This window comes from Chiloscyllium plagiosum, unplaced genomic scaffold, assembly GCF_037043375.1.
Source record: "Chiloscyllium plagiosum isolate Xiang-an unplaced genomic scaffold, Cpla_swu_hap1 HiC_scaffold_1, whole genome shotgun sequence".
NCBI classification, from domain to species: Eukaryota; Metazoa; Chordata; class Chondrichthyes; order Orectolobiformes; family Hemiscylliidae; genus Chiloscyllium; species Chiloscyllium plagiosum.
The window spans coordinates 116,207,658-116,219,771 of record NW_028270139.1 but is presented as its reverse complement, the minus strand read 5'-3'; the positions used below and the strand labels follow the sequence as shown (position 1 = coordinate 116,219,771).

The 12,114-nt window shown below is 47.6% G+C and overlaps 1 protein-coding gene across 1 annotated transcript in view; it reads right to left on the bottom strand.

Annotated features, from left to right (window-relative positions):
• The window catches only part of LOC148152195 (uncharacterized), a 44,010-nt gene extending 33,520 nt beyond the window's left edge, over positions 1-10,490 (bottom strand). Inside the window, exons 1-3 of the mRNA XM_087992476.1 lie at positions 10,275-10,490; positions 8,970-9,225; positions 2,139-3,899 (exon numbers count right to left, since the gene is read on the bottom strand). Coding sequence (XP_087848602.1) covers positions 2,139-3,658 — 1,520 coding nt within the window. The 5' untranslated portion in view covers positions 3,659-3,899; positions 8,970-9,225; positions 10,275-10,490. The remainder of the gene's footprint in view (positions 1-2,138; positions 3,900-8,969; positions 9,226-10,274) is intronic.
• Between the last annotated feature and the right edge of the window lie 1,624 nt (positions 10,491-12,114).

Below are 12,114 nucleotides of genomic sequence, written 5' to 3'. Positions count from 1 at the left end.
TGCTTTATTATCGGATAGCCAGTGAGAGATTCTCAGTGACACCAAAGGAGTCAGATAGCCTACTTGTGGTGGCACTTCTCAACGAATCTCTGCTCCACACACAAAAGCAGGATATTTTTTAGGGATAATACAGAGGTCGACAAGTCACATGGTTGATTGCCGTTACATTGTTTAAGACAGGTAATTGCAATTTTACAATGCCCAGTGATTGCTGATTTCCTGTGATAGCTAGTGAATGGTTTATAGGGACTGGTTATCGTATTCTTCATAATCGTATGTTGATGGATAGGGATTTAAGCAGAAGGACTTTGCTTTGTTCTCATGGTTGGATTCACATGCTCATGTTAATAGGTAGGGGAAGCATGATAATGGGAACAGGAGGCAGTTAATAAGGCTATGGCCAAGGCTATCAGTCTTGTCCAGGAGGGCAAACACCTTTGCCTGAGGCTGCAAGTGAAATCCACATGTGTGGCTCTAGAAGATTCTCTTCTCTGGGAGTCAGCCAGCCCCCCTGCTGTGATGTCCTGTTTCATTCTGCAAGGGGACAGTCATGCAATCGATTCTGCAGTGAGTCCTTTTAACAGTGGAATGCTTAACCCTTATGTTCCCAATATGTCATGAAAAAGAAGTAAAAATGGAACTTATTATTTTGTGGCTTTCTAACTTCCTTAGCTCATATGGCCTAATTCTGTTCCTGTGTCTTATAAAATTATGGGCATATAATGGGCGGCACGGTGGCTCACTGCACCAGGGTTCCAGGTTCGATTCCAGCCTCGGGCAACTGTCTGTGTAGAGTTTGCACATTCTCCCCGTGTCTGCGTGGGTTTCCTCTGGGTGCTCCGGTTTCCTCCCACAGTCCAAAGATGTGCAGGTCAGGTGAATTGGCCATGTTAAATTGCCCATAGTGTTACATGCATTAGTCAGAGGGGAAATGGGTCTGGGTGGATTATTCTTCGGCGGGTCGGTGTGGACAGGTTGGGCCGAAGGGCCTGTTTCCACACAGTAGGGAATCTCATCTAATCATATGCACTCTTGACAAACATTAAGCATTTGGAGCAGAAAACGACTGTTAAAATCTTCGAGCTTGCTCTGCCATTCAATAAGATCATGGCTGATCTGTTTGTGTTCTGGATTCCAGATTGTTAGAAACGAAAATCGCTTCTCAATAATCGCTCTAGACAAATTCAGGAAAACAAAGTTTTATTAGCAAGTCTGCAGAGTTGGGCACCCTTCTGAGAAAAAGGCACGCCGAGGCTAACAAAGTTTCTCATTAAATACAGCACAAGTCCCTCCCCTCTTTGGCTCTAAAGAGTCACGAGGTTCACATTCTAAACCGTCAGTATTTTTCCATTCTGCACCCTTATCACAAAGTCTGCAGCAGATGTCTCCCGAGTTGTTTTTCTACCCTGTAGTCTTATCAGTCAAGGACTTATTCTTCTCTGTCAGAGTTAGTGGTCTTATCAATCAAGGACTTGTTTTTCTACTCTGTCTGTGTGAGTGGTCTTATCAATCCGTAGCAGCAGATGTCTCGTCCTTTATTATAGAGAAGCATGTTTTACCCTACCCCTATGGCTCTTATTCCCCTTAGACTTTGGGGTCATGCACATCTCAGTTGTTTGTACCAAAATCGTCTCTCCCAATTCCACCCTTTTTTTTTAAGATGTGCATGACAAAGATAAGCCTCCTCCCATCAAGGGCCCGGGAAATCCTTGGTCTTTCGCAGCAACAGCACCTTAAGTTCCTGCGTTCCATGTTGGGGTACCGCCACTGCCTGGAGTTGGGAAATATTTTTCTGGATTAAAGATTGAACACAGGGGGTCAGGCAGGGTAAGATGAGTAGAAGCATTACGCCCCCCCCAGCCATCAGTAACGCCGTACGCCACCAACTACCACCTAGGAGACCATCCCACCATCCGATGCCACCAAGAGGACGCCAGGATTGTACCGGCACATGGGCCAATTTCCGAATTTCATCGGAAATCTTCAAAACCGCTTTACCATTATCGTCAATTTTCAGACAGCAGTTCGTCAGGTTAAACTTCCCGCACACGCCCCCTTCCGAGGCCAACAGATAATCCAAGGCAAGCTGGTTTTGGTATATAGCAGCCCTCATCTGATTCTGCTGCATAGCCAGCAACTCCAGGGCCAGGTTAGTAATGACCTCTCCGACTGCTTGGAGTCTGATAATTCGATTCAACATATAGATAGGAGTACGGTATCCCCATGATCCGTCCTGTGCCCACGTAGCAGGCCCATAGTATTCCATAATATGGGCCGGTGGCCACTCATGCCCCCAATCACCGACTTGGATATCCCTTGGCGACCTACGCAGGGAGTCAAAGAGTTTAACTCCCAAATCATCGCCTTCCTCCCGGGGTAATAGGAAGAATTCAGGTCGTATTAGACCCAGGAAGCATACTCCAGCCCATCCCATGGGCAGTTTGGAATATGCCTGATTACCGCATATCCAAAATAGGCCATCTGCAGCAGGCCCTCCCTGCCTCACAACGTCATCCCACAGCTCCTTTACCCAAGGGACGGCCTCATAAGGACCAGGACCACTGCAATTCCAGTATTCGGATTCTTGGCCCCGTGGCAGAGTCTGGACAGGATTATCCCAGCATTGATTCCCCTGACAACCACCGCTCCACACTCTCTTACCAGAATCTGGCAGAGTCTTAACAGGAGCGTCCGAGCATTGATTTCCCTGACAACCACCGGTCCAGACTCTCTTCATGCCATCAGAAGGGTCAGCACTTAGCTCGTAAGAGGAAGAATCAGTACGTAACCGAACGCAATTTTGATGATCTCGGTTTGCAATGTACCAAGTAATATTCTCAGGCCACCATACTTGTGTGGTGGCATTCAATACACTCTGACAGGGACTAATTCCTACCTCCATGGTCCCCTTGCCTTCAACACATAACTGGCCCTCAGGGCTATTCGTCAGTCTCCACCCCTGGCTTTTCCTTTCGTTGACATGTGTCCAATTGTATTGAAGCAATTCCCATATGTCTAAGCTTTGACCAGACCACGGCCATTGTTCTGACATATGTGGCCCCCCACAAACCCAGCAATTGCTAACATTTAAAACAGTGGCAATCCTAGAGGTGAGATCAATAAACAGGTTTTGTGTTACATCAGGGAGCTCAATCTTCTCTTCTACCTCTTTGTATATAGATGGCACTTTAGAGACAACGACCGTTTTCTGACGGTCGTGCTCTTTCTCTAACTTCCGTTCAGTGTTCTGTACTCTGGTCTCCTTGACTCTGTCCACCTGCTCTCTGAGCAACACGGAGGGTAGGCCCCACTGCCCATCTTTGTTAACACACACCCAGCGGTCATTTTTAGGGCATCCATGGACTTTGCCACCGTACCCTTTATTATACACTTGATAATAGGGTTTTCCACCCTCCCAACATTCTTGCCGTGCATTCACATCGTAACACCGATCGTTCACATGGGAGTGAGACACAAATGATCCCGAGTAGATCTGACTCCCAAGCCTCACCGTAGTCCGAAATTTGTCACATCTCCCCTCGCCCTCCCCCACATACAGGAGTAAACTGATCAATATCCCCACCAATACAGTCCAGGTAGAGTTCATTGTTGCTGTCTTTTCAGCTTTACCACCAACGGCTTGTCCCCTGGCCCGCATGTCCAAGTGCTCTCTCCTTCTGGCGGAATAGGCCCCTTTATCCTCGATGCGTGGGCCCACCCTTTTTCTTTCGTCCGAACAGCGGCTTCAGTTGTTAACAGGACCAGGAACGGTCCTTCCCACTGTGGCTGGAGCTTTTCGGCCTTCCAGGTCTTTACAAGTACCCAATCTCCGGGCTCCACCTTATGCAAGAGGAAGTCGAGCGGCGGAGTCTGAGCCAGGAGACCCTTCCTCCGGAGTTCTGCAAAAGAAAGGGATAAGGCCAGTAAATAGTCTCTGACAAATACATCTCCCCCTTGTAGAGTGGGACACCCATCAACCTTACTCCAATATGGTAATCCGAACAGCATCTCATAGGGGGAGACCCCGATATCCCGGCGAGGTGTTGTACGTATTCTCAATAGGGCAATGGGAAGGCACTTTGGCCATGGTAACTTAGTTTCTAACATCAGCTTAGTCAATTGGGTCTTGAGCGTGCCATTCATTCTCTCAACTCGACCCGAGCTCTGGGGATGCCAGGGTGCATGGAATTTCCATTGGATACCCAGGGCAGTACAGATCAAATGGTGTAGTCTAGAAACAAAATGTGTCCCGCAGTCTGAGTCGATAGATTCCATTATGCCATATCTCGGGATTATGTTCTCGAGTCGGGCCACGGTTGGTGCATCGGCTTTGGCGGTTGGGAAAGCCTCTACCCAGTGAGTGAAATGGTCTACTATTACTAGCAGATACTTCCATCTCTGTACTGGGGGTAAGTCTGTAAAGTCAATTTGGATCCTCTGGAATGGCCTAATTGCGAGGGGCTGACCACCAGCTGGCATAGAACGCATGGTTTTCTTGTTAATACGTTGACAAGTGGGGCATCCGACTATTTCTTGTTGGGCTAACGTGTATATCCCCCTGCATACATAGTCTCTCAAGATTGTGTCACACATGGCTTGCACCCCCCAGTGGGTCTGATGGTGTAATCGGTGCAGAATACTCCGGGTGATCTGTTTGTTCAGTACTTGTCTCCCATCAGGAACCGTCCACTTCCCGTTAGTTTCTAGCCGGGCACCCAATTGATCCATTTTATCAATCTCCCCCTGGGTGAAGACGGGTTGTTTAGCGAGCCCTTCCCTCAACGGTATTAATGTTAATAATTGGACGGGTTTTTCGACCGCTGCCCGCTTGGCTTCCTCATCTGCCAGCCGGTTTCCCACCGCTTCCGGTGTCGACCCCTTCTGGTGACTGGGTACATGGACTACTGCGAGTTCTGTAGGCAACGCCAGGGCTTCCAACGTTAGGCTGATCATTTGTTCATGAGCTAATTCTTTTCCCCGGGAAGTTATCAATCGTCGCTCTTTCCAGATTTTCCCGAAAGTAAAAACGATTCCGTATGCATACTTTGAGTCAGTATATATGGTCCCCACTTTCCCTTCCAACAACTTCAGGGCCCTCTGGAGGGCATACAACTCACAGGATTGGGCTGACCACTTCCCGGGCAGTCGTCCGGACTCGATCGACCGTCTCGTTGCACCATCTACGACAGCATAGCCACTGTACCGTACCCCACTGATGCACCGGGAGGACCCGTCGATGAACAGTTCCTGTCCTTCACCCAGCGGGGCCTCTTGCAGGTCCTCTCGGCTTTTGGTCTGTAAGTCTACAAATTCCACACAATCATGCTCCTGTTCCCCATCTGCAGGACGTCCGTATAGAAACTGGGCAGGGTTGCAACTGAGATCTTTTGCAAAATTGAGATCGTCTCCGGTCATCAAAATCGTCTCATACTTCAGGATGCGAGAGTCTGTTAACCAGCGGTGAGCCTTTTGAGCCAGTATGGTACTAACCGAATGTGGGGAGTATACTGTGATTCTTCCTCCAAAGGTAAGTTTCCGGGCCTCTTCTACTAACATTGCCATAGCTGCCACTGCGTGTATACAGGTCGGCCATCCATGTGACACTGGGTCTAACATTTTTGACAAAAATGCAACCGGCTGACGTTTCCCTGCCCGCAGCTGGGTAAGCACACCTTGGGCAATTCCGCCGGCGCTATTAACATATAACTGGAACGGTTCCTTCAGGGTGGGTAAAGCCAATACCGGAGCTCGGATCAGTTTATTTTTAATAATATTAAATCGCTGCTCCTCCTCATCTGACCAGTCCAGCTTTTGTTCTTCTTGTCCCAGTTTGTCGTACAAAAACTTTACTAGAGTGGTGTAACTTTCAATCCATATCCGGCAGTACCCTACTAGCCCCAGGAATTGTCTGATTTCCTTCTTCGTCCTGGGTATTGGCATACCCGTAATCCCCGATATTCGTTCTGGCGTGATACAGCGATGCCCCTTACTGACCTGATGGCCCAGATATCTTACTTCTTGCTCCACAAACTGGAGTTTTGTCCTGGAGACGCGTAGGCCCTGTTTCCCCAGGAAGTTCAGCAGGGCAACGGTGTCTGCTCGTACCTCCTCTTCTCTTGGTCCTGAGAGTAAGAGATCATCGACATATTGGAGCAATTGATTCTCCGCGTTACACCGAAATCCTCCTAAGATCTGCTCCAGTATTTGTCCAAACAAGTTGGATGACTCCGTGAATCCCTGCGGCAAGACTGTCCATCTTAACTGTCGCTTTCGTCCTGTGAAGGGATCCTCCCATTCAAATGCAAAAAGGTTCCGACTTTCTTCGCCAAGGGGGCAACTCCAGAAGGCATCCTTCAGATCTATTACGCTGAACCATTCATGTTCGGGGGGACTTTTACTCATTAACGTGTAGGGATTGGGTACCACCGGGTATCTAGCCTGGACTACTTCATTCAACCCCCGCAAGTCTTGCACCAGCCTATACGTCCCATCCGGCTTCCTCACAGGGAGTATTGGAGTATTGAAAGGGGACATACATTCCTCCAGTAGTCCATCTGTGATTAATCTTTCTATCACAGATTGTAACCCTTCCCGTCCTTCCATAGCAATCGGGTACTGTTTCCTTCTTACCGGGCCTCTTCCTGGTAACATGGTGATTTGGAGAGGTTTGATATTTAGACCCCTTCTGTTCCCCTCTCGGTACCATACTCCCGGGTCTATTTGTTGATCATCTTCTCCGGTGAGGGCGAACAACCTTACCACCATTTCCCCGTTACTTGGTACCGTTCCGATCCCTAGTTTGACCTGCAAGTCTCTTCCTAACAAATTAAACCCCGCCGATGGCAGTAGAAGGAGGTCTCGTTTAGTAGTTCTGTTTTCATACCTAATTTCCACGTCCTCCACTACTGGGACTTGCAATGTCTTTCCTCCAATGCCAGATACCCCCATAACTGTTCTTCCTGCTCGGGCGCCGGGGGGTATTTGGATTATACTTGATCTTTCGGCTCCCGAGTCCACCATAAATGTGATCTCCGACCCTTGGGGCCCTACTTTCAAGTTTACCAGGGGTTCCTGTCGATAGTCCTTTTGCCCCAAGGGTAGGAACCCCCGACCTCCCTAATCTTCCTCCATCAGGGCGTACGACCGCACTTCCCGCCTGTAGCGGGGGCACTCTCGCTTAAAATGTACCTCTTCATTACAGTAGTAACATCTGAGTATCCTCCTCGTTTCCCTGTCGCGGCCTTGAGTTCCTCCACCCTTCCTTTGTTCCGGCCACGGTCCTCTTTTCCTCTGCTCTTGCCACGACTCTCCCCTTTCCGGTTCCTGCCACGGCTCCCCCTTTTCCCTCCTTCCAGCTGTCACTTGTTGCACCGTCTGCATCATTATCTTTGTCGCCTTCTTTTGCTTCTCATTGTCCCTTCTCACAAACACCTTTTGCGCCTCCCGTAGTAGTTCACTTAGAGGTCTACTATCCCAATCATCCATTTTCTCTAACTTCTTTCGTATGTCCGGCCAGGCTTTTGATACAAACTCTACCCGTATGAGTTGTTGTCCCACTTCCGTCTCAGGGTCCACCCCAGCGAACTGCTGCAAGTTCTTCCTAATCCTGTCTAGGAAGTCTGTAGGGGTTTCCTCCGGGTTTTGATGATTCCCAAAGGCCCTGGTAAAATTGTGCCCCTTCGGGGCTGCCTGCCTTATTCCTTTTATCCAATATTCCCGCATGTGCCTCATGTTGCGTCGTCCTTCTTCCGTTTGCTTATCCCACCCGGGGTCGGTGAGGGGAAATTTCTGCTCCCCTCCTGTTCCTCCCTCTCTCTCCCAGACCAACCGCGCAGCTTGTCGTATCATCTGTCGCTCCTGGCTAGAGAACAATGTTCCCATGATGGAATACATCTCATCCCACGTGTAAGTATTTGGCCCCAGGAACTAATCTAATTGTTCAGCCAGGCCCATGGGGTCCTCCAGTAGGCCCTTCATCTCCCTCTTGTAATTCCGTACTTCAGTACTCGTTAAGGGGACGTTCACATATCCCGTCCCTCCTTCCGCGCCTCCCATGGGCACTTCCCGGAGTGGATTCATTCTTGCAATCGGGACAGAGTTTTGTCTGTGACTCTTTTCAGCTTGAGATCAGCTTGGGTTCGGTGCACCGAAATTACTCGATCGTTAACCGTCCCCGTTTTCTTCCCCTTCCCCTGAATCGTCGCCACCCAAAGGACTATTTTGCGGGGCAGACGGGGTCACGTAGGGCGGCGGTAAGTGATCTAAAGGTTCCCATTCTCTCTGCCCTTTCGAGTCTTCATTGGTTACCTTCATTTTGCAAGATAGTGTGACCGGTAGCCAACAAAGGGCGTAATCACTTTCCTCCCGAGTAACATTAGGTTTCGAATTGACATATAAAATTAGAGCTTGCCGGACCCAGTCTTCGTCAGTGCCGAATTTAGGCCACCACACTGAGTCTCCCTGAATAGGTTTTTGGGACCACGTTCGACAGTATTCACCATCTTCTTTCTAGATTTTCCTTTTTCCCTACCCTGATCCCAATTATTTAACATTATTCCTAACGGACTGTCGTCAGGTACCCCGGGGTATTTTTCATTGTCCACGTTCAAGCTTACCTTTCCCTTATTCGCCTTGGATCCCATATTTCCCATTGCCGAGGACTGTTTCCTGTATTGTCCCGTAATAATCTATCACTATTTAACCAATTCCCGGACCTCCAGTCCCGTGATCGCCCAGGTCCCTTTGCAGGCACCCCCGGTCTTTGGATTCCTGTGTCCTACGTCTCTGTGAAACAGATCACAGGCACCCCGTAGGTCCACGTTCCTCCGCAAACACGGTCTCTGCAAAATCTCGCACAGACGAGCCCCGGTCTCTAGATTCCTGAGTCCCACGTCTCTGTAGAAAAATCTACAGGCACTCCGCAGGTCCCCAGTCCTCCGGAAAGACGGTTCCCGCAAGTCTGTTCTTACCTGGGTTCGGTGCACCGAAATTACTCGATCGTTAACCGTCCCCACTGCCTCGACCACACCCCTCCTTTGTTTTCCTGAGCCTTCCGGATATCACTCGCTCAAGCCGCGCGGGGCGACAAGCAAGGAATCAGGGACTGCCGAACTCGGCAGGGTGCACCTTCTCCGATGTCCTTCCTCAGCCCCCATCGCGGCCGGAGTGTTGATCGGACGAGCCCCCAAGTTTGTTAGAAACGAAAATCGCTTCTCAATAATCGCTCTAGACAAATTCAGGAAAACAAAGTTTTATTAGCAAGTCTGCAGAGTTGGGCACCCTTCTGAGAAAAAGGCGCGCCGAGGCTAACAAAGTTTCTCATTAAATACAGCACAAGTCCCTCCCCTCTTTGGCTCTAAAGAGTCACGAGGTTCACATTCTAAACCGTCAGTATTTTTCCATTCTGCACCCTTATCACAAAGTCTGCAGCAGATGTCTCCCGAGTTGTTTTTCTACCCTGTAGTCTTATCAGTCAAGGACTTATTCTTCTCTGTCAGAGTTAGTGGTCTTATCAATCAAGGACTTGTTTTTCTACTCTGTCTGTGTGAGTGGTCTTATCAATCCGTAGCAGCAGATGTCTCGTCCTTTATTATAGAGAAGCATGTTTTACCCTACCCCTATGGCTCTTATTCCCCTTAGACTTTGGGGTCATGCACATCTCAGTTGTTTGTACCAAAATCGTCTCTCACACAGATGCCCACCTACCCCAATAACCTTTGATTTCTTTGCCTAATAAGAATCTGACTTAATAATAATCAATGACTCTGCTTCTACTGTCTTCTGAGGAGGAGAATTTTAAAGTTCCACAACCCAATGAGAGAAATGAAATTGGCCTCATATCCATGCTAAAAGGGGAACTGCTAATTTTCAAACAGTGTCCCCTAATTCTGGACTCGCCTATAACAGTAAGCATCCTTTCCATGTCTACTCTTGTCCAGACAATTCAGGTCCTTATCAACTTCAATCTAATCACCTCTCACTCTTCTCAAATCCAATGATGCAGAGGTCCACCATGGAGTAGGTCCCACATATCTGCTTGACAGAATCATTCACTCACCTTCTGATCTTCTTGAATAGGATTTTCAATTATGTATGATGGGCTAGATGGGACTAAACACAGCTTTATATAGAAAAATATCGATTTCGAAAATAAAATAATCCAAGAATATAAACAAATGTGTGATAAGACATTTTTAAAATATTCAATTTAAATACAGACATGAGAATTCGTTCATTTAGATGATAACATATTAGAACTGGATACATGCACAGACCTTGACTCCTTTGCTCTAACCATTGGCACTCAGCAACAACAGCTGTGAGGGAGTTTGACCTCACTTCAGGTATCCCTTTCTCACAAAATGCCAGCAGCTACCTAGTCCGAGGAGGAACCACATTCAGGCATCCCATCAAAATCTCCTATCGGCTGGGCCATCCACCTCAACCCTGCTGTCTTGTGAGAAACAGAACTCACTCACAAATCAGCCTGAGACAAAGCCTTGAAAACAAGAACAATTTATTACGGCCTTGCAAGTACCGGACGCCTCTGCAATCAAGCAAAAATGGGCGCAAAAACAAAGCATGTAAGCATTCTTATTCAGTTTGCAAGTTGCGGAATCACGCCTCCCTTTTCCCATCCTATCATAAACCGATTACCTCACTTGTTTTTTTCTCTAGTTATTTTCTTATCTGGCCATCCTGATGTCCTTGTATGTCTGCATTCTTTGTTCCTTGTTTGTTACAGCTTGTTCTTTTATCCAGTTTCTCTTATCATACTATAAGCTTTATTGTGAAATGCCTCTACTGCTTCTTTTGTGGTCAACTACAACACTTTAAAGTTATTTCTTAGTTTAAAACTATTTCTTAAACAAAATCCTCTATATTCGTTAAAATTTTAGTCTTAAGCATGCTACATGCTACAAGAATTCCGTGACCGTTTGTATAATGTTCCCCTTCCCCTCTCCCCACAACACTTCCTCCCCCACCTAAAGAAACTACATTTCTAATCTCCCACATGCCTCAAACCTGTGAGAGTTCAAGCCAATGAGGATGCATCTATGTGGGCAGGCCGCACTCGCAATGCTTGGCCTTTCTAGCCACTAATGACTCTGGGTTGCTTGGCAAAGACTCTGAGGTGACAGGCTCCACTGCAAGGCAGGCTGCCCCACGCAATCAGGAGATCCCAGAATTACACCAACATGTAACTGGAGAGAAAGATAGAAGACCTCCTGAGGGCTGAGATGAAAATATGAGATTTAAACATATCGTATATGTGTGTATTTTAAAAATGTTAACTACAAGTTTAGAAGTCAAAGTTAAACGTTTGTCTGTTTTGAAGTTAAATAATTAGCTTTTAAAAACTTCAACATTCAGAATTCCAAGTACGAGAAAATTACCCAGATTTCCAAGGATGTTATGCAGAGGGCTTAGGGGAGAACGTTTCAGACTCTGACTATCGTTTCTCGTCTGTGCTCATGTGGTGAAAGGGTTAAAATTGTGTCCCAATACATGTGTGAATCTAACCGAAAATGGAAGGTGTCACTTAGTCCCGTGTGAATCTTATTATACACCTTCCCGTGTGAATCTTCTTATCTGTATGTGACCAGAATGGAATGTGTTTTTCAGCCTTGCTCTGCTGTTCACATGAATGTTTAGATCTCGAAAAGAGTATATCAGCTGGAAAAGTCTCCAGTTCGGTAGAGTCTGCTCCGGGGTTGCGTTTAACCGCCGAGCGTGGGTTGTTGGCAACCGCTCTACGAGAACTGACGGCTCCCAGTTCCGGTAACACGTAGAGTGAGTATAAACCAGACCCGTTGTAAGTACGAGACCTGGTTGTGGCGACGCTGCGGGGAATAAAACACTTATATTCTAGCAGACTCGCCTCTTGGCTGTTTGTTCTGTGTCAGACTACTTTCCTGCGAGCCTGGTCCTTGACCTTGAGAATTTTTTAAAACATTTTGGCGTAGCCGGCAGGATCAATCGCAATTGAGGAAAGATTTTGATACAGAACAATGTTTTGGAAAAAGGCTAAGAAACCAGAGGAACAAACTGTGGAGGTCCCGACCGTCCCGGGATGGCATGGACCGTGGCATGGCGTGGCAGTTTGTTTGAGAA